Source organism: Equus quagga, unplaced genomic scaffold, assembly GCF_021613505.1.
Source record: "Equus quagga isolate Etosha38 unplaced genomic scaffold, UCLA_HA_Equagga_1.0 146_RagTag, whole genome shotgun sequence".
NCBI classification, from domain to species: domain Eukaryota; kingdom Metazoa; phylum Chordata; class Mammalia; order Perissodactyla; family Equidae; genus Equus; species Equus quagga.
In genome coordinates, this window is record NW_025796728.1 from 3,786,375 (window position 1) to 3,814,057 (window position 27,683).

General features: G+C 37.7%; 1 protein-coding gene across 1 annotated transcript in view; it reads right to left on the bottom strand.

Annotated features, from left to right (window-relative positions):
* LOC124232946 (phospholipid-transporting ATPase VD-like) overlaps positions 1–27,683 on the bottom strand; it is a 109,784-nt gene that overhangs the window by 38,012 nt on the left and 44,089 nt on the right. The window contains exons 4-10 of the mRNA XM_046649903.1: positions 24,594–24,798; positions 22,245–22,330; positions 14,739–14,845; positions 14,324–14,455; positions 13,778–13,905; positions 13,409–13,661; positions 3,579–3,817 (exon numbers count right to left, since the gene is read on the bottom strand). Coding sequence (XP_046505859.1) covers positions 3,579–3,817; positions 13,409–13,661; positions 13,778–13,905; positions 14,324–14,455; positions 14,739–14,845; positions 22,245–22,330; positions 24,594–24,798 — 1,150 coding nt within the window. The remainder of the gene's footprint in view (positions 1–3,578; positions 3,818–13,408; positions 13,662–13,777; positions 13,906–14,323; positions 14,456–14,738; positions 14,846–22,244; positions 22,331–24,593; positions 24,799–27,683) is intronic.

Consider the following 27,683-nt stretch of genomic DNA (forward strand, 5'->3'; position numbering starts at 1 on the left):
AACAGGAGAAAAATCCAGGAACTCAGGACCATAAAAGACCCTAAAGGCATCATAAAACAATACAGAAAGAAGAACACAGAAGATTTAAGGAAAGACCCACATCAAAATGAAGCTGCGGGCATAGAGCATTCTTCTGCTTTAGTTGGTCTTTAGTTGGATTAATTAACAAATTAATCCCTAATGACTAAGATATTTAGTGACTGAATTGAGGAGAAAGTATAGAATTATCACATGCAATTCTTACCTGTATGACTGTATCCATAGGCGTTTTTCCTAAGATCCAAATCTTGCTCATTGGGATTCTATATTACAAAATTGACTGCTCCCTACTCCTCCTAGTTCCACTTGTACTCAAGGTTTTTATTTCATTTCCCACTGCCACCCCACTCCCATTGGAGGGGCTCACCACTCCACCTCTACAGCTTTGGCTTAAGGGTGGACACAAACGCCTTCTTCTAGCTTCCTCGGATTCCTCAATACTACAGATCTGAAGGAAAAAGCCAGAGGCCAATAACCACGCACTGACAGCTCCTCCTCCACACCACCTTCTCCCACAGTCCTGTGGTTCTGAGCCTTTGCCTGCCGCACACACTGTCTGCCCCAAATGCTTTCCCTTCCTTTTCTATTCTGTAGTTCCTACTCATGAGTTTAATCCGAACTCAAATTTTACCTCTTTTGCGCAGCCTTTCTTGATCCCTCCTCACCCCTTTAGAGCTGATCACTCCTTCTTTGGGCCCTCACTATACTTTGGATTAACTGCTATTACTGCATCTTTAATACACGACTTTATTGATTGATTGATTGATTGATTGATTGATATGTCTGCCTCCTCTACCTAGAACAAAACTGAAGGATGGGGGCATGTCTTATTCATTTTACATCCCAGTGTCTAGTATTATGCCATTGTCTTCCATTAATCCATTAATTAACTCATTTATCTCACAAACATTTATTGTTGATCAATGGCACCAGGCACCCCTCAAGGAAAGAGGAGTGCATAGGACAGACAGAATCCTGGTTTGCACGGAACTCACATTCTAGGTGGAGGAAACAGCAGATCCAAAACACTAACCTATAAACAAATAAGTAAGATACTTCTAGATTGAGACAAAGAGAGATGGGGGCGGGGCAGGCAGGGAGAGAGGAAAGGAGTACTTTGGAAAGTACTTTGGATTGGGCGGCAGGAAAGGTTTACTGAGGAGGTGACATCTGAGCTGAGACCTCAGTGACAGGGAGGAGATAGGCAAACAAAGATCTGAGAGAACAGAGATCCAGGTAGAATGAACAGCATGCTTGTTGAATGAAAACCTCTAGAGGATTAAAGAAGCACAGAGACATTAGGTAATACGAACCCAACACTCACAGGCCTCAATGACATTCTAATTCCCAAAGGCTGGTGTGTCTTTGCCAGCACCCTGTCTAGGATCCTCGCTCTCTGGCTCTCAACTTGCCCACCCATGAAAGATGCTATCTTACAATATTCCACTTCTAGACATCACAGCTCTCAGTGTGCTCTCAAGCTGACGTTCTCAACCTGGGCTTCACAGATGGGATTTTGGAATCATAGGCAAAATTTTTATAGACGCTAATTTTTCAGGTCAAAGGATCTATAGCTTTCTTAAAATAATCTTTAGTCTCCAAAAAGCATAAAATCATCTTGTCTAGAGCAAGAGTGAGAGATGATCTCTTATTTTAAGAAGACCATCTTATATATAAAGGTGTGGTAGTGAAAACAATACCAAAACAATAAATAACATCAGAGAATCCATATAATCAAATGACACAGGGCATTGGAATATAGGTCAAATGAAAACAAAATGGACTGAATGGGAAGACTGAGCCTGTTAAGCAGCTTCATTTAACAGCTTTTGAAGTTGCTTTATTGAGAATGGACATGTGAGACACTGTGCTAGATGCTGAGGATTCATGATGAGTAAGTCCTCGCTCTCAAGGAGCTAATGGTACTATATGTCAGAGGTGGAAATAAGTCCAATGTAATAAGGACCAAGGGAGGGAGGTAATGTGTAGGACACAGAGCTCAGAAGCTGAGAGAAGTCTTCAGAAGAGAGGATATTTAAGGAATTTTTTTAAAGAAATAAATCTGTCATCAGATTTGGTAGATAAGGGTAGGCTGTGAGGGAAAATAAATTTTAGACAGGGGAAATGGTATAGACAAAAGCACCAAGACTTTAAACTAAGAAATAATCATTTGTTCCAAGAAGAGAGTGAGGCTGGATCAGGAAACCAAGAGTGGGTATAGCACAGTCCCACCTGGTTGCTAATATCACACTCCTTCCAAGTAAATACGAGTCAACATGTGGTTAACTTCAGGTAGGTGGAAAATGTAAAATATCAGTAGAGGAATAGGTAGACAGACAAAAGAGGAGAAAATACATATCTATTTCTGATATAGCCTTAATGTGAGTACCGAGCAGAGGTTATCTGCATTCTTTCCTTATTCTTTTTTTTCAGAAGCTGGAGAAAGATGAATTCTAGATGTTTGGAACAGCCTGACATAAGGCAAAGATACAATATGACAGGTTTTATATCCTTAGTGCCCCAGAAATGAACAAAATGAGTTGCACTGAAACATTCACCCTTGTTGCTGCAATTTTTGTTGGTAACTTTGAAAAGAGCCAGGAGATTCCCCTCATGGCCTTTCCAGGACAAATAAGACTGCTGCGGTCTTCATAGATCATGCCACTACTATGAAAATCATACAATAAATTCAATGTAGAAACACAAAGTTTCCCCAAAGCTGATTCGTTCCTGCTATGTCACCTATTTGACAGTTCACCAACCAGTTACCAGTCTTATGGCTGGGGAACCCTCACCTTGGTAAAACACAAGAGTTAATGGAATGTGGAAGACAAAAAAGGCAGTGGAAATTTTATAGAGTAATTTTAAGCACAGCAAAACTTTTGATTTCTAATTCTTTCATACAAGAATCTTTCTTCTTTCCCATCTTCCACATGGTCTTCTATATTTTTCTGCAGTAAAATGGATTTTTCAATGGGTATAACTAGAAGTACCCAAAACTTGCCCCTCAGACTCAAGCATATACCTTGTTGAGCTGTGAAATGGAAATATCAGAAAATGCCATTCTGAGGACTAGGAATGGGGAAGAAGATACAGGTTTGGTGGGATTTGGGGCAAGATTACAGAAAGATAAAAAGATCTTGGAGGGTACCAAAAGGCCTTTGAATTTCCCTATGACTTAGACATACGTACTTACCTGTCTATGGCATAACTCTGGTAAGCTTTGCTGGTTCTGAGAGTGAGCCACGATCCTTAAACCAAGGCAGCCTTCTTCAGGCTCAGGCATGATCAGCCCTGATTAGAAATATGTTTTTTCAGAAATGATATACTATCTCAACACTGAAGTATCCCCCAAATTAGGAAGTTGTGATATTGTTTGTTTATACTTCTAATAATGTGTGGCAATCACACTGAACTGTAATTACGTAGTCTCTTCTCAGGTAGAAAAGACAACATCGTTTGGCTCTGTCATAATCGCGAGGATGTTCTCTCAGCATTCATTAAGGATGCGCAAAGTCAAGTCATGCATTCACACTTACAATGGGGCTACTGAAAGCAGCCTGTCTGGAGTGAGGCACTTCACTGGCTCCTTCTCCACTTCCTAGAACGAAACAGCTCCCAGCAAGATGATTCGAGGATTTCCTTCCCAAAGGTCCATTATGAACCGCCCTGCAGCTGGGGGCCCTCAGTTTCGCCATATTGCTGAGAGAACCGCTGAGAGTGTCTGCAAAATCGTCATCTTCAGAGACAGCCTCCTGATAGGAGTCTAACCTCTTGGCTGAGGGATAAAAATCACACTGGGTCATTACCTGAGAAGAACCACTTGCAAGTTGAATATGTCAGGCATTTACTTAAACAGCTATGTCACACCATCTCCTCCCTTTTCAAACCTGGCCTCCGAACTCCCCTCCCTCAATACACCTAGTTAATGAACTTACCTCATTGAGAAAAGTAGAAGCAATCAGATAAGAACTCCCTCCTTTTCCCATCATCAAATCTACCAACCTATCTCCATCTGTATCCAAACTCTCCGTCTTCCCTCGTACTACTATGGATAACGTTTTAAATGCCAAACCCTGCACTTGTCATCTGCATCCCACTCCTCTGGCCTTCTCAAGGACTTCACCCTTCCAGCTCTCCTCTCTTTCACTTATACCAATCTCTCCTCAACCAATCTCATGACTTTATGTCCCTTTTTTTCCATTGACATTGCCCTTGTCAAGGTCACCAATGATCTCCATGCTACCAAATCTAATGGTCGCATCTGTCCATATCTTATTTGAACTCTTAGCAATATCTAACACAGCTGACCATTCTCTCTTTGAATTCAACTTCAGGGTTGACCAAATAGCTATTTGGTTTCTGTGACACCATGGGTACCTGTTTTTCCTCTTACTTCAATGGCTGTTCCTTCTTAATTTCTCCTGCTGTCTTCTCTTCTCCTCAGCCCTCAAATATTGGGTTGCTGCAGGAGCTCCTTTCCTTCTCCACCTATATACTCTTCGTTGCTGATGTCATCTGTCCCATCTTTGAAATATCATCTCTGTGCACAAGAACTCCAAATCTATACCTTCACCTCCAACCTCTGACTGGAATCCAGAATCATATATCCAACTCTCCACTTGACACTTCCAGCTGGATGTCTAGGAGGCTCTTCAAGCAGATATCTGCAAGGCTCACCCCCTCACCTCCCTCAAGTCTCTTATCATGACCCCTTGGCAGTGAAGACTTCCCAGATCTAGCCACATTATTTATTATAAATCCTATCCCAGGACTTACCACCATCTATACACTATATATGTTATTTGTTTTTATTTTTTGAATCATCCAGTAGAATATAAACTCCAAAAGTACAGAGAATTTCGTCTGTTTTGTAATATGATATTCCCAGAGCCTAAAGCAGTGGTTGATAGAAACTCAATAAATACTCGTGTAAATAAATAATAGATAACTTACATTTGACATGGTCAAAATAGAATTCTCCTCCTCTTCCCTCTCAAACTTACTCTTTTTCTGGCTTTCCCCATCTTTGAAAATGGCACCTAACTATCTATCTAGTTACTTATTCCAAAAATCTAGGATTCTCCTTGATTCCTCTCTTCTTCCCCAGCCCCCATATCCAGATCGTCACCAACAGCTGTCCATTATTCATCCAAAATATATCCCAAGTATCTCAACTTCTCTCTACCTCCATTACCTTAGTGCAAGGCACCATCATCGCTCAACTGGACCAGTGCAATGGCCTCATAACTGATCTCCTTGCCCCTCTGCAATCCATTCCTCAAACAGTAGCTAGAGTGATCTTCTTAAAAGATAAAGCAGATCAGATCACTCTTGCATAAAACTCTCCAGTGGCTTCACAATTCACTTAGAATAAAATCTGAACTCTTAATCTTGGCTTATATAACTCAAAAGGATCTGATTTCTGCTGACCTTTCTAACTTTCTTGCCCATCCTTCTTCCAGACTTCCACTAAAATCTAGCCTCATTGGTCTTCTTTCTTTACTTTGAAAATTACCAAGCTCATTTCAGCCTGAGGGCCTCTATACTAGCTGCTCCCTGTAATTGCAAGGTTTTTGCCCCTGAACTTCAAGATTATGTTATTCAGACCTAGGCTCTAATGTCCCCCTTTGAGAGGCCTTGCTCAACTATCCAATCCAAAGCTGCCTTCCAATCATTGTATATCATATCACCCCATTTTAATTCTCTGCAAAGCACTTTTCATTGTTTAATATTTCTCTTGACTTAAAAATTAATTTATTTGTGACTATTTTCTCCAATAGAAGTGAGAGCAGGAGCCTTGTCTGTCTTGTTTATCATTATGTTCAGTGTCTGGCATATAGAGCAGACAATCAATACATATGTGCTTGTTGCATTGCTAGTTGTCTGTATTCAGGCCAAGTCTAGCTACTGAATAAAGTAAGGCTTGTGGCAAGTTAATTTATAAAATAAAGACTATTTGCATATCCTATTTATTTTAATAGTTTCTGACTAGTTTTTCAGGACAAGGAGAGGCTAAGAGGCAATGTGGTGATCCTGGGTTCTAGAACCCAACTCTTCCAAAGAATAAGTGGCTTTCAGCAAATCACTTGCTCTTTCTGGGCCTCTGTTTTCTTATTGGCAGAATGGACAATTTGGATTCAATGACTTCAAGATCCTTTCCAGTTCTGCAGTTCTGCAAGTTTCATCATATTCTCTGCCTAAAAGATATAGAATGTTTCCCTGTAGCACCTTTCAGCTTGAAAAACCCATCCACTTATAGCATTCCAAACATTCCGAAGTTCTCCCTTCTCACCTGTGCCTTTGCTCAGAATATCCATTCTTTTCCTTTCCACTTCAATAAATCTTGAACATTTCAAAAGGCTTGGTTCAAATGCCAGTTCCTCACTGATGACCTCTGTAACTGTACTGGCTCTCACTCACTGGGCCTTTAGAGCTACCATGTGCTCAGTGTTACTACATGCCAGGCATTTGTCCCATTTCATCACCATAACCTGCTGAGGTAGACACTACTAATACCTCCATTTTAGAAATAAAGACATCAAAACTAAGTAATCTTCCCCATCTCACAAAGTGATACACATTGGTCTCACATCCAGTTCTATAAGCTCCACAGCCAGTGCTCTGAGTCCTCATGTTATATTGTTTCAAAATATCGCCATATCTGTTAACATATATTATTCCTTATAATTTTACATAGTCAATCTTCCCCTGCTTGATTTCCATGAGCCCATGTTTTGTAGTTTAAATAAATAAATATTTAGTAAATGAATGTATGAATAGACATAGGAATGAAACATCTCTAGCATCAAGGGAAAGCTGTATGGTAGTGACTTAGTTATTGAGTACCTCCTTTTTATCAAGCACTTGGTTAGGGCCTTTCAATAAACATCTCTATCTATATATTCCCTTTTCACCTTAAAAATAATGCTATCAGGTAGGAACTATCACTGCTCCACTTTGCAGCTGAGGAGACTAAGATCCAGAGAGAATAAGTACTTTGACCATGCTTAAACAGCTAGTTGTGAGTAGAGTTGGGACCTGAATTTAGGTTTTTCTGACTGAAAAGACAGTACATGTATCCACTACATGATATCTCCTTAGCGGTTACTTATATACGACAGGTTAGCTCAGAGATTCTCAACAAGGGGTGAATTTGTCCCCTAGTGAACATTTGGCAATGTGTATATATGCTTTTGGTCATTACAACTGGGGGAGCAGTGCTACCAGTGTTCAGTGGGCAGAGGCCAAGGATGCTCCTAAACATCTTATAATGCATGTGACATCCCCCACAGCAAAGAGTAATCGACCCCCAAAAGTCAATAATGCTGAGGTTGATAAGTCTTTGTGTAGCTATAGAAATTTATTGATGATGTGACACCATTTTAAAAATAAGTAGAGTATTATAAAACATATTTAAACATGGAGGCTATACTTGAGGAATTTCCTCTAGCCATCATTAGGGAAAGTAGTCATCATGCAACTGTGTAATTTGTACAATGCCAGAGAGCTCAGCTATTACTGTAGGACAAACTTGCTGGGTAAGCAGAACTCCAAGAGTAGAGTAAAAATTCATAGAGTAATCTGTAATCATTTTGTGGAAAGCTATGAGAAGTAAACAGACTAGTAAAGTTACAATGTGATTCAGAAAACAAAGCTACTGAAGCAATACTTCTAGACTCAGTAAAAATTTTTCAAAAATTGGGTATGAGAAGCAAGGGCTTATTATCATATTGGTAAACAACATCTACCCAAATGATCATGAAGACTTTTCCTATGTCTCTGAAAGTAGGTTCTCATTAGTTCCACGAATGCCTCAAAGAGGGGCAGGAATTCTTGCCCTATGACTCATAAGAGAAAACATACAAAGTCCTTTGTCTCAAGGTAAATCCTGGGTTAGGTACTAGGTTTACTACTTTGTTTCTCTTTCTTATTTAATCTCTAATCTGTCTTCTCTTCTGATTCCGCTCTTCAAATATCCAGTAACCTGTCCATAGTCTACTACTTACGTTTATTTGTATACGGAAGAAGTGAGCATGAGACTATGGAACAAAAGTTTATCACACTTTTCAATGTACTCGCCAAAGGGCTGCAAACAGGGGTGAACAGCACAGCACAGTCAGATGAACTTCTTTCCACTGTACCATCCACATACCTTCCATCCAACATTTTGCTATGAACTAATACCCTAACCATTTCCAATGTTCCACTTTCACCTGCTTGTAAACAGCACACTCAGCTGAGCTTCTTCCAGCTGTATCATCCACAAATCCCTGACACACTAACCTTTCATTCTAAGCTAATTCCCCATACATTTCCAACATTCCAAGAATTTCTTGTCTATTATCCCTCAAGGCCCCAAACTTCAATTGGTACAAAAATCTACCTCTGAAACTGACTGCCTGAAAATCAAACAATATGGAACAAGAACACCAACTTTAATCTTATGACACTTAACAAGGTATTTTTATGTTTCCATGTCTGTCTCCCACATTGCACCATGAGCTCCTCAAAAGACAAGCTTATTTCTTATTTTGACAACAATAATAGCAGCTAACACTTATAAAGAATTTATTGTGTGCCATGCTGTAAGAGTCTTTTCATGAATTATCTTCTCTTATCCTCTTAACACCCAATGAAGTAGATACCATTATTGATCCTTTTTGTTGAGGCCCAGAGAAATTAGATAACTTTCCCAGGGTCACACAGCTTGTAGGCTGTGAAGAAGGGAATCAGACTCAGGAGGCCTGATTCCAAAATCTCTGTTTTGGGAAACTACTAAATGCTGCTACCATGTACATCAGATTCACAACCTGTGCATCATAAAGGCACTCTCCAGAGAAACCCAAATTGAAGGACATTCTACAAAATCCTTCAAGAGTACCCGTCAGAACTCTTAAGTTCATCCAAAATGGAGAGTCTGAGAAACTGTCAAGTCTAGAGGAGTTTAAATGATGACAAGTGTTATGTGCTCTCCTAGATGGGATCCTGGGACAGAAAAGGGACACTAGGTAAAAACTAAGGGAATCTGAATAAAGTATGGATTTCAGTTAATAATGACATATAAATATTGGTTCATTCTTATGACAAATTTATCATAAGACTAATGTAAGATGCTAACTGGGGAAACTGAGTGGAGGGGCACAATAGAACCCTCAATAATATCTTTTTAAGTTTTCTGTAAATCTAAAACTATTCATTATTCTCAGCTAAAAAGTTTATTATTAAAAAAGGCATTCTCTTTCAGTAATCTTTTGAAGGAGAGTTAAAAAATTTTTTAAATGCATATAAATCACTTGGGGATATTATTAACTAACGATTTTAACTGAAGTTTTAAAGAGGGGCCTGAGATACCATGTTTCTAACACATGCCCAAGTGTTGCCGATGCTGTTTGTCCATGCACCAAATTTCTAAGCTGCAAGATTTTAAAACATAAAATGGTATCGTCAGATGTGTTTATTAGTTCGATTGCATATGTGCAAGGGGGTATTTCCTAGCAGCAATATTCTTCATGGAAGTATCTCCCAGGCAATGCTTTGCCAGAAAATCTTGAAGGGTTAATGAGTTTTCATTTCAGTGAAAATTGCTATGTCTCAGAGTTAAGCTCTGGGGAGAATTAGTCCCTACCATTACCCTCTTCAGCATTCAGAGGGAGAAAGTGTGTGTGTGTGTGTACACATGCGCTTGTTTTTAAACCATTACTAATGACCAGCTATTTTTCACATTTGCATTGTGATTATGTGATGAATACTCAACACTTTCTCTCTCAGGAGGCTCTAAATGTATCAATGGTAGAGAAGTGTTCACGGGCAAAGTCAGCACCTTCTAGAAGTAGTGCAACACTCCATGGTTCACAGACAGGTGTCTTATCAATCAAACTTCAGTCAGGATAGCATTTGGTGCTCGGTCACTTGGTATCTTCCCTGCATGAGGGGCCACAGAAGAGAAGTACTCATGGGGCGGGAGCATGCACGCTCAGGGACTGGGGTGGGAGAGGGCTGGTATTAACCCTCTAAAATGCTACAAATACAAAAATAATGCAGCGCTTTCTGCTGTATGTTTTGTGAAACATTACTGCTATAAGATACTTCTCAAAAATAGGGATTATAGTCAAAGAATTTTGGAAAACACTAATCTCACAAATGGATGTAGAAGTCTAGCTACAGTGATGTTCACTGCAGCATTCTTTGCCACAGCAAATGACTGCTGACAGCCTAAACCAACGGTGGACTAGTCACATAAATTTTGTTAATTATTACAATGTAATACAGTGTAATCACTAGAGCAATAAGGAGAGAATGGAAAGGTGGTCATGATGAAGTCTTAAGAAAATGGGGATAAAAGTAAAAGTACACTGTAGTGCCACTTTCATTTGAAAAACACATAAATGTGTACATTTCAAATGAAATGCACTAAAATGTTAACAGTGGTCCACTCTGGTGGGGGTTATTGGTGGCTTTTAAATTTTCCTCTTTTGGCTTATCTGAATTTTGTATAATATTGCTTTTGTAATAAAAATACAATAAAGAAGATGAAACAAGGCAGAGAATCATCATCTCCAATATGACTAGCTATTTTTTACATTTAAATAGTGATTACGTGATAAATACACAACATTTTCTCTTTCAAACTGACAGGTAACAACAAAGCTGGCTTAAAAATATATATATATACCTAGGATAAAATATAATATATTTTTTAAAATTTTGGGCAGGATGGGATGTCTAAGTTGAACATTACTGTAGAAATCATAATACTCATAATCTTACTAATATTCATAATAATTGACAAAACTTATTTAATAAAGATATAAAACTTCTGACAAGAAGAGACAGCCTAGCAAAGTTAAGAGACTGGTAGGCAGAACTCTAAGATGGGCCCCAGGATTCCTGCCCCCTGGTGCACACACCTTGTGAATATGACGAGATTCCACTTCTGTGATTAAATTCGTTACGTCTCAAAGGTGGAGGGATTTTGCAGACGTGATCAAGTCCCTAATCAGCTGAATTTGAGTTAATCTAAAGGAACACTATCCTAGGTGGATCTGATCTCATCAGGTAAGCCCATTAAAAGAGGGGTCAGGACTTCCTCAAGTCACAGAGAATCAAAGTTAGAGATTCTGCTGCTGGCGTTGACGAAGCAAGGGGCCATGCTGTGGCAGGCCACCTCTAGGAGGTCAAAATGGTCCCAGGCCAAGAGCCAGCAAGAAAGCAGGACCTCAGCCGTATAACCTCAAGACTCAGAATTCTGCCAAAAACCAGTGGGCTAAAAAGAGCTTCCCGAGCCTCAGGTAAGATCACAGTCTTGGGACTGGCCCCATGGCCAAGTGGTTAAGTTCGCATGCTCTGCTTCGGCGGCACGGGGTTTTGCTGGTTCAGATCCCGGCCGCAGACACGGCACTGCTCGTTGGGCCAGGCTGAGGCGACATCCCACATAGCACAGCCAGAGGCACCCACATCTACAATATACAACTATATTCTGGGGGGCTTTGGGGAGAAGAAAAAAAAAGATCACAGTCTCAACTGACACCTAGGCTTCAGCCTGGTGAGAGACCCTGAGAGAGGACGCAACTCTCCTGCACCCACTGAAGCCGTGAGATGGTATATTTGTGTTGTGTGAAGCCACGACGTTGGTGGTAGTTTGCCATGCAGCAATAGAGAACTAATACACTGATAAATGATGAACTAGCAAAATATTTCCCACATATAGAAGAAAAGGATAAAATCAGGATTGATATTCAAATTATGTAAGCACTCGTTCAAGCCAAGTACACATATGAAAATGGACGCTGGCCACAGACAACGTAGACTGGGGCGTACAATGTGAGTATCAACTTTGCCTTAATAAATAACACCCCCCTGCTACAGACTACAAAAAACAAAAAACTCATTTATAAAATAGGAAAAGGATAAGATCACTTTACTGAGGAAATTCAAATGGCAGATGAAATACATAAAACGTTAAACATCTCTTTACTAATTGGAAACAAATTAAAATAATGAAATGCTAACAGCATCTACAAAAATCACATAGATTAAAAAGAATAACTTCATTCCATTATGACTGGGCATGAAAAACAGGTATTATTTTTCTGGGTTATGGGAATGTAAATTAGCACGATATTTTAGAGGTAAATTTTGTAGGACCTATACAATTTTATATGCACATACCTCTGGATCCAGTAATACCACTTCCGGAAATGTATCTTATAAAAATAATTGTACAAATATACATGTACAAAAATGCATATTGCATGATGAATTTTTTATTTTACATGTCATAATTCTCTTTTTTTCTTAAAGATTGGCACCTGAGCTAACATCTGTTGCCAATCTTTTTTCTTTTTCTTCTTCTTCTTCTCCCCAAAGTCCCCCAGTACATAGTTGTATATTCTAGTTGTAGGTCCTTCCGGTTGTGCATTAACATATCATAATTCTTAATCTTGTCTATCTCCTCACCTTAAACTCTAAACTACATGAGATTAGGACTCATGCCACATATTAGGAGCTCACAAAATATTTGTTGAATGAATAAGTGACATTAATTGCAAGCACTGTGATAATAGCAAACTAAGCTTGACCACATATAATGTAATACTATGCACTTAAATGTTAAGTTATGGGAAAAAGTCCATGAGATATTGTTGGATAAAATAAGCACAGTGCAAAACAATATAACATGTTCTAACTACAAAAGGAAAAATGTGTAAGTATCTATGTTCACCTATAGAGGAATGTACATAAAGGAATGATTATATATTCATCAAATTGTTAATGGTGGTTAACCTCTAGAGAGTAGGGCTTTTAATTTGTTTTGGCCACTTCTCAGAATTATTTTCATAGAAGTATATATTACTTTTATAAGTAACAAAATAAAGTTCAATTCTTTAAAGAAAACTTGAAATTTACTTATTTCCTTCCTTAGCCTTAGACGTTCAGTTCATCTTATTTAGTCTTAAACTAAGTATTCTTAAACAAGAATCAGTGGGTACCTATGGGCTGAATGATGGGGTTAGGGGAGGCTGTAGTCCCTTTGGAATTATTCTCAAAATATTTTTTAAGGAGATGGTCCACAGTTTCATTAGATTCTCAGAAGTATCTATAATGCAATATCAGTGTCACCATACCCAACCCCTAGCCTTCTACCACTACCGATAATTTACTTTCCTTTTAAAGAAACCATGGCAGTAGACTCCCTGACTTTGACCTACTAAGTCTGAAGGGACAACAATGAAGCTTAATGCCCATCTGGATGAGTTAAGTATCCAACGCCTAAATAGAGAACTTCCACGCCAGAATTATCAAACCTTTACGTGGGTGAAAAAATGACCAGTCTTAAGGTTAGTTTTCATAGAAGCTTAGTACTCACCATTTTCTTCATGGCAGTAATCATAGCCTGCCACACTACATCTTCGAAAAACCATCTTATTCTCAGTGAGGGTTCCTGTCTTATCAGAAAAGAGGTACTGAATCTGTCCAAGGTCCTCAGTAATGTTTAGGGCTCGGCACTGAACAGTGGAGTCCATTTTCTCATTGTAGAAATCCACATCACTTTGAATGAAATATATTTGTCCAAGCTTCACAATTTCGATGGAAACATAGAGTGAAATGGGAATCAAGACCTAAGAAGAACCAATTTAAAAAATATTGAAGGGGGAAAAGAAAACATGAGAAACTGAATATAGATAGACAGGTAACAAAGATCTCAAAATTCTTTGATGAACTCAGTAGAAATTACCTGTAACAAAATGATCATGGTCCAAAACATATAGAATCCTGCCAAGAGTGGTGCGACGACATGTCCATCAGGCTCAGGGATATTAAAAAAGAGTATGTTTTCATATCTACTCAACCAGATTCCATGACCTTTCAAAAAAAACCACACAGACATCAAAAGGATGCTACATATATATTATGCAAATATAAAACTTCATTCCTAAAGAAAGATGGATGAGAGTATTTATTTTGGTTGAACACCAATTGTTTGTTTTTGTAAACATTCAAATTCAAAAGGCTACACATTCTTCTGTCTCTGCCTCTCTCTCTCGCTCTCTAAATCTCTTTCCAGTTCTTTTTAGTACTGTGGCCATGTGTAACTGGATATAATCAACATTAATGCTTTTCAGGTCAGAGAATGAGAGCGATAAAGATGTGAGGAAAAAAATGATTGGCAAAGAAAACCGCCCTTACAAAAGTCAAACATTCATAAATATTTTGAAAATAAAATTCTTTTAAATGAATATCTTGCTGAGAAGATGACAGCAAAGAATCAAATTTTACCTACCCAATGCACCAGTTAAACACATTATAACCAAAAGCAGGACACACCAGAGGACATCTGTATTTGCTCTTCTTTCTAATTTGCTGCGTTTATATCTTGGACCGCTGTTGTTCAGCATTGCTTTGGTTTCATGGCCTACAAAGGTAATACAACATGTCAGAAAAATGTGTAAATTAAAGCCAGGTAGCAAATATCTTGCTTAAAATCTCTCTGGCAGACAATTTAATAAAAAGTAGTTACATACTATATTTTGAATGCTTCCTTTTGTGTTCCATTTAGAAAAAGAGACCAATGATTAAGTTTATTGAGACAAAGTTTCCTTTCTGCTTTTGCAGATTACATTTTGAGGAAATGGAAAATGCTAACTTGTAGAAAAACAGAGAGGAGACAATGGTGAAAAATCAGAATTGTAACTAACCTGCATAAACCACAATGCCCACAACAGCCTCTGTGTTTCTAATGGTGCATCCTCTAAGTAGTAAATTTTCTTTACTGAGACCCACGCGTTCTCTGTTGGAATGTTCTCTATATGAAAGACAGCACATAGATTCATTTTTAGATGGCAAAAGTGAGGATGTAAAAATAAAAATCATGGTTCTCGAGGTTCTTGATTGGAGTACTAAGTCAGGCAGTTCACAGGAAAGGTTTCAAATCTCTGGCCCATTTGCTTTTATTTCAGTTACTTGCTTTGCTGGGAAAAAGAGGCAGTAAGTTTCTAACTACCATTGTTTTCTATTATTCATTGTTTCTCAACTTCTAATACTACAAAAACTCAAAAATATTTCAAATAAGGAAACTGCTTCCGTAGTACAAACTGTATTTTGAAGCGATGAGGGAAAAGTTCTTGATAGAATTAGAAAGTTACCATTTTCAATCCAGATGAAATCAAGGATCATTCTAGGCAATGATAATCAGGGGCTGCTAAAATCATTACATGAAAGGCTGATGGGGAACTTTATAATGAAAGGATAAAGCTGACAACACCAATCTTAACAGAACTACCAATGGGACAAGGGGACATCACAGTCCTCCAGATGCTATGGGATCGAAAGTGCATATCTCCATGGGAACCTAATTAAGCCTCTATAAGGGTGAATCAACCTGGGTCTGTGGCTTCAGATCTGTGAAGTCTTTGAAATTGTATGCAATATTTCCTGTGTGAGTGTGTACGTACGTACATATGTATACATTTGTCATATTCTAGGAAGAGAAACTATTTTTTTCATCAGGTGCAGAAAGTGCCCCTTGAAAATTTACAGGAAATAAGAGGGCCAGAAAAACATGGCAATCACCACCGCAAGAATGCAGTCGGCTAAATCTAAAATGTAGTAAACTCTACAGGCAAAGTCACCTGGTTTATTCAACAAATGAACGGCATGGAGGCAAATGGAGGGGAGGAGGACTTGACACAGGAGGGATGCAAACAGCTAAATCTAGAACCTGATAAATTCTACAAGCTAAATAATCCAGTTTCTTGGGAGGGGAAATTTAGAGACATATCAACCAAATGCAATGTGTAGACCTTGTTTTGAGCCTGGTAGAGTAAATTTGACTATAAAATTTCTTTTTGAGATAATTGGAGAATTCTGAACAAAAACTAGGTATTAGATGATATCAAGAAATAGTTCTTAATTAGATGTGATGATGTTATGACTATGGTTTTTTAAAAAGTCCTTTTCTGCAACATATTCAAAGTGAAGTATTTACAGTGAAATGATGTGATATAGGGGTGGGGAACGAAGTTGGAGGATAACTGAAACAAAGTTGGCAGAATATGAAATAGTTAAAACTAAGTGAAGGCCCATGGGTGTTCATTACACTTTTCTTTCTACCTGTGCATGTTTGAAATCTTCTGTAACACACAGTTTAAAAAGTATCAAAGTAATTACTTGATTAAATTATTATACTGGCAAAAAATACAGAGCAAAAATCATTGGAAAAATTTTTTAAATAAGCAAAAAGTAACATATTTCACATATTTTGAAAATACCCCTTAATTTCAGCATTAAAATTAGATTGTTTTCTAAGCAATATACTTCGGTCTATAAGTTGCTTCTTCTTTCTTACATATAGGAAGATGATTATTGCATCTGTTATCCTTGATTCCTGGAATTACAAGGAAAAGAATATAAAAACTCTTCAAAGAAGGTTTCAAAAAAAAAAAAAAAAAAAAGAAGGTTTCAAACCACAAAGGAGGAGGAAAATAGATTTGTCATTTCACTACAATAATTTGTAAAACACTTTCTTCTAAGAGGTGTATTTTTACATTCCTTCATTCATTCATTTGGGTTTACGTACAAACAGGAGAACCAGGAGATCACAGTCAGAACCAGTAGCGTAGCGTCCTTGGGTTTAATCTGATCCTACAGATGAAGGAATTAAGTCCTAACTTTATATTTCCATATAGCATTCCCAGGCAAGCACCACACAATCTTCATCAATATAGCATTTGTCACCCCTAGAACCATCAAAGGAACAGATTTAACCTATAAAAGCATCATTTCCAAAGTTCTTTAATAAGTATTAAGATTTTTTTCCCCTGGGATTCTTAATTTTCACCATTACATCACTCTAGATTACTTACCATCCTTAGATCCTTAGATCAAAGCCCAGCTTCTATCTTGATTGCACCTGCCCCAAATACGAAACATGGCCTGCACTTGACGGGTGTATGACATCTGGCACTTACAGCGTGGGACCTCTGGATTCCATATAAGCACTGACTGTCCACCTACAGCTCTCATCCATTCAAGAACCTATGTAACATTGACTATGTGCCCAGCACTCCCACCCAGAGGCTGGGAAGGGAAAAACAAACATACAATCTTGTCTCCTGTGGTCTAAGAGGAGGTGGTTGATATAGAAATATGTAAGTGTGATAGAAATACTACAGATATTATGATAGAAATCTGATATTCAGCATACAATGTAGGCATAAATAGGAAGTCAGTCCGTTCTACCTGAGAGTAAGAAGAGCAGAGAAGGCATCACATAGAGAGTGAGCTTGAGCATCTCGATTTTGCTGATTTTAGGCTACAAAGCAGGAAAAGGATAGGAGCTAGTCTAGTGGTTAAAAACAGTTTCACAGAAAATCACTATTAACCTGGGCTGATTCTCTCATTAAATGTTTCCCTGAAATTGCTGAAGCCATCTCTCAACATAGGCATTAACAGGGCAGACCTAGGGATGTCCAATCACTGAGGAAGACAGGATCTGAGGGAGGGGAGAGGAAGCAGAGAGCATCTTTTAGTTGTGGATTCCAAGAGGAAGGCCAGTTCAGTGGTCAGACCATGCTAATCAGAAGGTAAGCAGCACATGTTAAAACAGACTCAGAAGTGCTCATCACCGATGGAAGAACTACAGGGCAGACCAACATGGTGTCCAGGAATCCAGAGGCAAATGACAGTTTGGGGAACCCGGAAATAGGAGAGCCTTAAGACTAGGTAAGGGCTCTGGGGCAAGACTCAGTACCCAGAACAGAAAGTGATGTTCAGAAGTGTCTATTAACAAAGAATCATGTCCAAAGTGGATGAAGAGAGAGACTGACAAAGGCAGATCAGGACTCCAGTCTCAGAAATCTGGTTAACTTCACACCAGAGTGAAGGGTCTGAGGCAGCAGGAGAGTAGTCTCAGATGCTACACGAGCTGTCAGAATTGGGACACAGGATCAGAATTAGTATGGCAACAATATTTTTATGATTTTTTTAAAAAAATCTACTAAACAAATGCTCTGTTTCAGATTCTGTGCAGATTCCTATGCTTCAGATCACACAGCACTCGACTAGAGTTCCTTCCTGCTCTCTCCTGCCTGTAAACAAGATTCACCTTGCGGGAGGCAAATCTGAGTTTGCTAGGGGAGCCAGCATTCCCCGTTGTGGGCGGAGGAGAGCTGTGTGGGATGGACGCTAAGACAGATCTGACCTCACATTCAAAAAATGGCAGACCCTGAATCTGACATTTACAAAAGAAAACTGTATGGACAGTCAGCAACTAGAGGAAATAATCCTAGAGAAGGACTCATCCTAAGAGACGATTTATGAGCATGTTTCTGATGAGAGAGGGGCATCTGCCTAATGTCTCTTCATGAAGACCACCTAAAATTTGACCTTGGAAAATTTTCTCTAATAGTAACCCCAATAACATCAGGATAAATATTTCATCTTAAGCAAAATACCCAAGATCCTTTAAGATCTGGCCTCCTTATGGTCTACCTTATTGCTCACCTACACTCCAGACATGCTTAACCACACTCCACAAATGCACCATGGTCTCATGCTCTCTGCCATTGCCTGTTTTGCTCCCTCAACCTGGAATGTCAGCCATTCTCTGCACTTAGCTGTCTGCGTGGCATCTTCTTATTCTTGAAGATTTAATTCTGGTATTTCCTATTTATCTGTATCAAGCCCTTTCCCTCTTCCCTTGCACAGCTCCCCGTCCCTGCCCTACCACCTGTCTGTATCAGGTGCTACTTAAAGATGCTACCGCTATCTTCCACACTTCCTTCCATGATAAGTCTTACTCTTTCTAAAATTGTAAACAACTTTATTGAGGAATAACTAATAAGAATCGACTGCTCATATTTAAAAGGTAAAATTTGATGTTTTGACATACATCCCCTTTGAAACTATCGTCACAATCAGGACAGTGAAAATATTTAACACTCCCAAAAGTTTCTTCATGCCTTTTTGTAATCCATCCTTCCCACTCTCTCCATCCCAAGTACGCACTAATCTGCTTTCTGTCACTATAAATTAGCTTTCATTTTCAAGAGATTACATAAATCAAATCACATAGTATATTTCTTTTTTGTCTGGCTTCTTTCACTCAACATGGTTATTTTGAGATGTATCCATGTTGCTGTATGTATCACTAGTGAATTCCTTTTTGCTGCTGAGTAGTATTCCATTGTATGGACATACAATTTGTTTATCCATTCACCTCCTAATGGACATTTGGGTTGTTTCCAGTTTTTGGTTTTTACCAATAACGCTGCTATGAACATTTGTGTACAGGTTGCTGTATGGACAAATATTTTCTTTTCTCTTGTGTAACTACCCAGGAGTGGAACAGCCAGACCATATAGCAGGCTTATGTTTAACTTTTTAAGAAACTTCCAAACTGCTTTCCAAAGTGGTTGTACCATTTTATATTCCCACAAGCAGCATGTGGGTGTTCCAGTTCCGCCACGTCCTCACCAACACTTGGTATAGTTGTAGCAGTTATAGCTCTTTACTTTTAACTTGCATCTTTTCACACAGGTATTTGTCATCCATATATCTTCTTTGGTGAAGTGTCTGTTCAAATTTTTTTGACCCTTTTAAAAATTGTCTTGTTTGTTTTCTTATTACTAAGTGTTGACAAGTCTATATATTCTGAACACAAGTCCTACATCAGGAACATGCATTGCAAATATTTCCTTCCAGACTGTGATTTATCTTTTCATTCACTTAACATTGTCATTTGAAGAGAAAAAGGTTTTGATTTTGATGAAGCCCTTTTATTGTTTTCTTGCCCTTTTATGGATTGTGCTTTTGGTATTATATCTAAGGAATCTTTGCCCAACCCAACATACCAAAGATTTCCCCTATGTTTTCTTCTAAGAGTTTTCTAATTTTAGGTTTACATTTAGGTGTAAGATCCATTTTTAATTTTTTAAATGGTGAGAGGTATGGATTGAAGTTCATTTTTGGGAATATGGATGTCCAATTGTTGCAGTATCATTTACTGAAAAGATTAAGCTTTCTTCACTAATTCGCCTTTGTATCTTTGTCAAAAACCAGTTGTTCATAAATATGTGGGTCAACTTCTGGAATTTATAACCTTTTCCACTGATCTAATGGACCGTGTATATGCCAAAACAACATTGGCCTCATTATTGTACCTTTACAAGCTGTGTTGAAATCAGGTGGTGTGAGCCCTCCAACTCTGTTCTTTTTCAAAGTTGTTTTGGTTAATATAGGTCCTCTGTATCTCCACATAAATTTTTAGAATAAACTTGTTAATTTCTAAAAAACAAAATCTTGCTGGGATTTTGGTTGGGATTACACAACCTATAGATCAATTTGGAGAAAAAAATGACATCATTAACAATATTGAATCTTTCACCTCATGAACAACATATATCTTTTCATTTATTTAGTTCTTTAATTTCTCTCAGCAGTGTTTGGGGGTTTTCAGTGTGCAGGGCTTTCACATCTTTTGTCAGTTTCCTCCTCAAGTATTTCACTTTTTTATGCTGTAAGATGCTATTGTAAGTTTTATTTAAAAAAATTTCAATATCTGATTGCTCAGTGCTAGGATGTAGAAATACAATTAATTTTTGTGTATTGATCTTGTATCCTACAACATCGCTAAGCTCATTTATTAATTCTAGTAGCTTTTTGTAGATTTCATCAGATTTCTACAAAGAACATCACACCATCTATGAATAAAAGACAGTTTTACTTTTTTCTTTCTTATTTGATGGCTTTTATTTCCTTTTCTTGTCTGACTGCACTAGCTAGAACCTCTAGTACAATAATTAATAAAAGTTGGTGACAGCAAATATCCATGTCTTGTTCCTGATCTTAGGAAAAAACATTTAGTCTTTCACCATTAAGTATGATGCTAGCTGTAGGTCTTTCATCAATGCCCTTTATCAGGTTGAGAAAGTTCCCTTCTATTTCCAGTTTGCAAGAACTAAAGTTAGATTTTGTCAAATGCTTTTTCTACATCTATGAGATGATCATCTGGTTTTTCTTTTTTAATTTATTAAAGATGGTTTGTTAATATGGTGAATTACATTATTTGATTTTTTTTTCCCCTAGGAAGATTCACTCTGAGCTAACATCTGTTGCAAATCCTCCTCTTTTTGCTTGAGGAAGATTTGCCTTGAGCTAACATCTGTGCCAACCTTGCTCTATTTTGTATGTGAGATGCTGCCACAACATGGCCACTGATGAGTGGTGCAGGTTCATGCCTGAGGAACCGAACCCAGGTCACTGAAGCAGAGCACACCAAACTTGACCACTAGGCCATGGGGCCGGCCCTCATTGTTTGATTTTTGAATGTTAAACAATCCCACATTTTTGGGATAGTCCCACTGGGTCATAATGTATTATCCTTTTTATATATTGTTGGATTTAATTTGCTATAATTTAGTGTAGAATTTTTGCATCTATGTTCATGAGGGATATTGATCTTTCCTTAAATGTCTTTGTATGTTTTTGGTATCAGGGTAATGGTATCAGGGTAATTCTGGTCTCAAAAAATGAGTTGGGAACTTTTCTCTACTATTTTCTCACAAGATCACCACTATGAAGTAGATCTAATTGTCTCCTCTTAAAAATCAGGAAACTAAGGATCCCGAAGAGTTAATAACTTGGCTTGAGGCATAAAGCACTTAAGTGGCAGAATCTAGGCCTGAAGTTAGGTTAAGACTCCAAATTCTGGCTGTCCTTGCACAAAGGATGTAGACAACACAAGAAACCTCCAGAATGAACACTGTCATGGCTTCCCATACTTTTTTTTAGACATGTTTCCAAACCATTGGCTAACCTGTGCCAATCAGAATTGTCCACCTGCTACGCTAATTCTGCAGAAAGACAATATCCTGTTATGTCAAGCTGCCAGTTCTATTCATACACCTCCTTGTAAACACGTCTTCTGCTCAATATAGAGCTCATGGAAGACATTCTTACACCACTGAAAGAGATTCTAGGATTATTTTAAGAACAAGTTTATGTTGCTGTTGTTGTTTTTAAGATATACACATGTAAATATTTACCAAATTATTAAAATAAGTCAAATTTATAGGTGGCTAAACATATGGCCTTTAGTGATTTAACTTGTGTATACATACAGAAAAATTTCATTGAGTTTTTTAAGTATAATTGCAACACATAATTCCACTCATACCCACAAAGGTAAGTCATGTATCACTCACAGGAAGGCTCGGAATCTGTTGAGGTCATTGTTTGGGCTTTCACATTCTATCCTACTGGAGAATTTCTCAGGATCAACTTCAGAGTCCTAAAAATATATATTTTTTTTAAAAAAATCACAAAACAAGAAGAATTCAAGGTTAAACTCTTGATATTTAAGTGTTTATCCTTTCATCAATTCTTAAGATAAAACTAAGGCATTCTTGCCAGAAAACTGACATCACAAATTGCCCAAATGAAGACAAGTATGATGAGAATATCTGAAACATATACTGGAATTCATGCAGAACTCTGCAGAAGAGAGCATCCACTCATACGGTAAACACGCTTATCCAGAAGGCACTGAAAAGCTGAAAACACTTCTGTTGTTGTTCTTAACCATACAGGTAGTTTGTGAGATTAAATGTATATGTGAATGTTCTGAACACATATGCATTTAATTCCAGCAAATTTTATTAAAAAAATTTAAAAAACAAGCTGGATATTAGTGATTTACAACATTTTCTAATGGATCAAATGATAATTTTAGAATGCTTTATGAAACCAATGAGCACATAAGCAAAGTGCCTTTATAGAACATAGGCATGGATTCTATAAGGCATGAATTCACTAAGAATAAGCCATGTGAACCTTTATTTCATTTCCTTTTTAACATTTTTTATTTATTTTTATTTTTATTTTTTTTTGAGGAAGATTAGCCCTGAGCTAACATCTGCCACCAATCCTCCTCTTTTTGCTGAGGAAGATGGGCCCTGAGCTAACATCCATGCCCATCTTCTTCTACTTTATATGTGGGACACCTACCACAGCATGGCTTGATAAGTGGTGCCTAGGTCCGCACCCAGGGTCTGAACCAACAAACCCTGGGCCACTGAAGCAGAGCGCACAAACTTAACTGCTACGCCACCAGGCTGGCCCCTCATTTCCTTTTTTTAAATTAGCTTTTTGGCTAGTAAGAAAAATGCTATGGATCTATATGTCCTAAATATTAATATGTATATCATAGCAAAGATATGGAAAATGCGAGCTATAAGATCTGATTTGTTAATAATTAATTTTTTTGAGTTCTTTTGATGTACTAGAATCTATATTATGCACTTTAAATATATTAACTAATTTCTTCTTTACAGCCTCATGAGGTGGGTACTATAATTAGGTCTAATAGATAAAGAAATAGACACACAGATAAGATAAGTAATTTGCTAAAGTCTCAAAACAAGAAGGCGTTTAGAAGCAGGATTACAATCCAAGCCACGGGATGCCAGAGTACTTACCCTTAATTGAACTCAAAGTGTGCTGATTAGTCAACTGGGTCACCCTCAAAGTAGGTGTTTAGTGGTATGTAATAGAATTCCAGGTTGACAAGATTTTTACCAATGTCTTAGGTACAGGAAGGCTTATAAAGTGACACTGACAAGCTGAGAAGAATATCAATCAGAGGATCTAAATGAAATCCACAGATGGAAAGGTGGGCCCAGTGTGACATCAGATGACAAAATTTACTGAAATTTATCAGGTGATGAATTTAAGATAAGGGTTATTATTTGGCTAAAACATTTTCTAGTTCATAAGTAGAAGATGAAGGAAATCTGCCTTAACAGTAGTTCAGTTTAAAAAGGCCATTCCATTTTAAAATACTTCATCCCATGTGCTTTCAGAGAAAGAGAAGGGAAACCAATCTTTAGACCTTATGCATGATGTTTTTAAGTATATGCTTTACTTGTGTCTCAGCAATGTTACGAGGGAGACATCATTTTCCACTTTAAGATAAAGAAACTGAGGCATTAAGTTTTAAGTGATCTGCCCAAAGTCGCACAGTAAATAAATGGCAGAGCTGGATTCTTTCAGACTCATGTTAATACAATGTTAAAGTTCTCGCTTCCCTCACCACAGCACGGGGAAGGGTCTAGAAGCTCTGGGGCATGAGAAGCTACAAGTCTCAAAAGGCCTGGGTATGTAAGTAATTATAGATTGTAGGAACAATGACCAATTTGTCTCCAGCTTCAGTATGACATAATACATAAAATCTAAGCTTAGGAAAGATAAATTAGGAGGTGATTATTTCTATTGCAAAATAATTTTCTAAACTGCAAAATAATTGTTAGGTCCTTTAATTTAGTTCCAAAAAATATATGATTGCCAGACCGAAATGTTTCCATTATATCCTATTGTCTGTAAAATACAGCACACCTCCACTGATATCTGGACATAGATTAAGCCTTCTGGAATTCTATTTTTTAATGGTAAAAATGAATTTAGAAATCTCTTTATCTGTACATGTGAAAATGAGCTCAGTTATCTTCTGGAAAAAAAAATGTTAATAAGTCACCAACTGAGAACACGTTATTTACCTGCTCTGCATATCCCCGAACCACCTGCCTCTGTTTTAAATTGCTCTCTCCATCCAGACCAGAAGTCTCGATGTGACAGATTCCATCTGGATCAGTGGAAAAGAGTAAGACCATATCTGCAGGAATGACCTCATTACACGAAAGGCGAATAAAGTCCCCAACAGTAACATCTTTCCAGCATTGGTCAACATACTTTTTCTCTTTCCTAAATTGGAAAAAAGACAAAAGTTTAAAGACTCCATCAAGCTGAAAACACAAAAAGTGTTTTTTTTTAAGTTTCAGTGGATAATTTAAAGCATGTTTACAGTATTAGGGTGAATTGGGTGAACTTTAATCCATTAAATATTAAAAGGGAAGCCAGAGAACTGGTAAAAACCTAAATTCCACAACTTGTTTCACTTAAAAATTAGTTGCTAAGCTGCTAAAACATATTTTTCAGCTCTTTTTCCTGTGAGGTTTTGAACCAGTATGCTGTTTTGGGTTTTTTTTTTTTAGTTTTTTAAACATATTTTTATTTTTATTATTTTTTTAATTGTAGTAACATTGGATTATAACATTATATAGCTTTCAGATGTACATCGTAATATATTTCAAATTCCATGTAGATTACATCATGTTCACCACCCAAAAACTAATTATAGTACATTCCCTCACATGTGAGCCTAATCACCCCTTTTGCCCTCCCCCGCTTCCTCCTTCCCCTATGGTAACCACCAGTCCAATCTCCATTGATAGGTGTTTGTTGTTTTATCTTCTATTTATGAGTGAGATCATACGGTATTTAATTTTTTCCCTCTGACTAATTTCACTCAGCATAATACCCTTAAGGACCATCCATGCTGTCAAAAATGGCCAGATTTCATCATTCCTTATGGCTGAGTAGTATTCCATTGTGTATAAATACCGCATCTTCTTTATCCATTCCTCCCTTGATGGGCACCTAGGCTGGTTCCAAGTCTTGGCTATTGTGCATAATGCTGCAATGAACATAGGGGTTCATGTATCTTTATGCCTTTGTGTTTTCAAGTTCTTTGGATAAATACCCAGCAGTGGAATAGCTGGATTATATGGTAGATCTATTCTTAATTTTCTGAGGATACTCCATACTGCTTTCCATAGTGGCTGCACCAGTTTGCACTCCCACCAGAAGTGTACAAGGCGAACCAGTATGGTGTTTGAGTGTAATTCTGGAATAACATTAAAATGAAGATTTGATGGGTTTATTCATATATGAAGCCATCCCTGCATGCTGCCCCCAGGTAGCAACGATCCAGAAATGCACAAGACACATCATCTGTTCTCAGCTTCCAATCTGGCAGATAGGATGGATAATTAAAGAAAACACAAAAGAAATGAAATAAGATACCCAGACACAACATTAAAAAAATCATCATACCACCATATTAACACCTCTAATTATTATTTAATAGAAATACTGGTTAAACCAGTCCTGAGTCTTCTGCAGCTGATTCTTAGCAAAGAGGATGGCAAATTTTCTCTCTTTCCGAAAGTGTAGTTTTCCCATTCTATGTACTCAATTCTTTTTAAAAGGAAAGATATGTCATTTGAAGTTGACTTAAATATTTTGCTTTATGTTACAGTGTTTGCCAAACTTCTCATGCCTTTTCATGCCAACAGCATGAATTAAGCATTTTCCTTAGAGTAGAATGAGGAAATTTGTATCATAGAACATCATATCAGCTAGTTAAGCAGCATTTCACATACAATGCTGCCAAAAATGTTAGGAAGGTCTATCTCATTCCCCTACTGCCTCCCAAATATGCATAAAGAACTGGTATTTGTCATGAAAATACACTTATCTTAAAAGTAAAGGTTTATTTTCTAGTATATTTATGGGCTAACTATTCAAACTCATTGTCAAAGAAGTTTGGGTGACAGTTATATTCTAAGTTATATGACCTCTATATTAAAAATTAATGCATCAGATTAAATAGAAATGCTACTGTAGGTCAATACTTGTATAACTTCTGCTATACAGAATTATATCTACCCAATAAGTATATTTTTAGGACATATTCTTCCAAAATACCTAATGATCCAGGTTGAATCCAACTAAAGAAAATCCTTGGTTACCTAAAGAGTTTGTCAGTTCATAGAGAAAGGCAAATCAATGGTTTATCTTGTCTTTACCAGTCTTGCCTTAGTGTTTGTGCACACTGGCTCACTCTTCCATGGAGGGAAGTAACACAGAGAAAACCGAAAAGGCAGTCAGGGGTCATATTTTGAAGGTTCAGTCCTACCTGCCGTATCCAGGAGTAGGGATTTCATTCTATAGAAAAAGAGGAGTCACTAAAGGTTCACGAGAAGAAGGATGTGATCCTATTTCTATTTGCCAGCTCCTGTGACAGAGTAATAGATGGACTTTTGGGTGGCAGACTAGTTAGGAGTATGAATGGCTAAGAAACCAATGGCAAGTTATTGAAATAATTCAGGGGAGGGATGAAGATGGTCAGAATGAAGGCAGTAAAAGGGACGGGTAGAAGGAGATTAAATCAAGACATATTTGGGTACTAGAGACAACCAAGTTTTATGACTTACTATATGTAAAGGAGTTATCAAGGATGACACTATGGTTTCTAATGTATGAGGGGATGACAAATGGTCTTTTCACCATGTCTCAGATGTTAGAAGCAACTGGTTGCATCACAGGAGAAATAATAAATTCAGCTTGGGAAGTTTTCATTTGAAGTAGGATATGTAATTGATGATGAGCAGCAATCTGAGGGTTCTGATCTGAAGCTTATGAGGAGAAATATAAATTTGGAAGTCCTAGCTACATAGATGGCAGCTGATACCAGGTAAGGATATGAGATTCCTTAGGGAAAGAGACTTCAAGGTGATAGGGAAGGGGAAAGACCCAAGAGAAAATGATGTCAGAGAAATCAAGGGAGAAGGAAATTTCAAAAAGGGAGTAATCATAGTAAAAAAAAAAAAAGTCACAAAGGGATCATGCCTATGGTATTTGGTTGCTAGGATGTCTCATCCAGCTGATAGCACGAAATTGGTGACATGGAGAGTGAAGAAGTGAGACCTCTAGTGAATCAGGGAATGATTAGAAGTTGAAGAAGC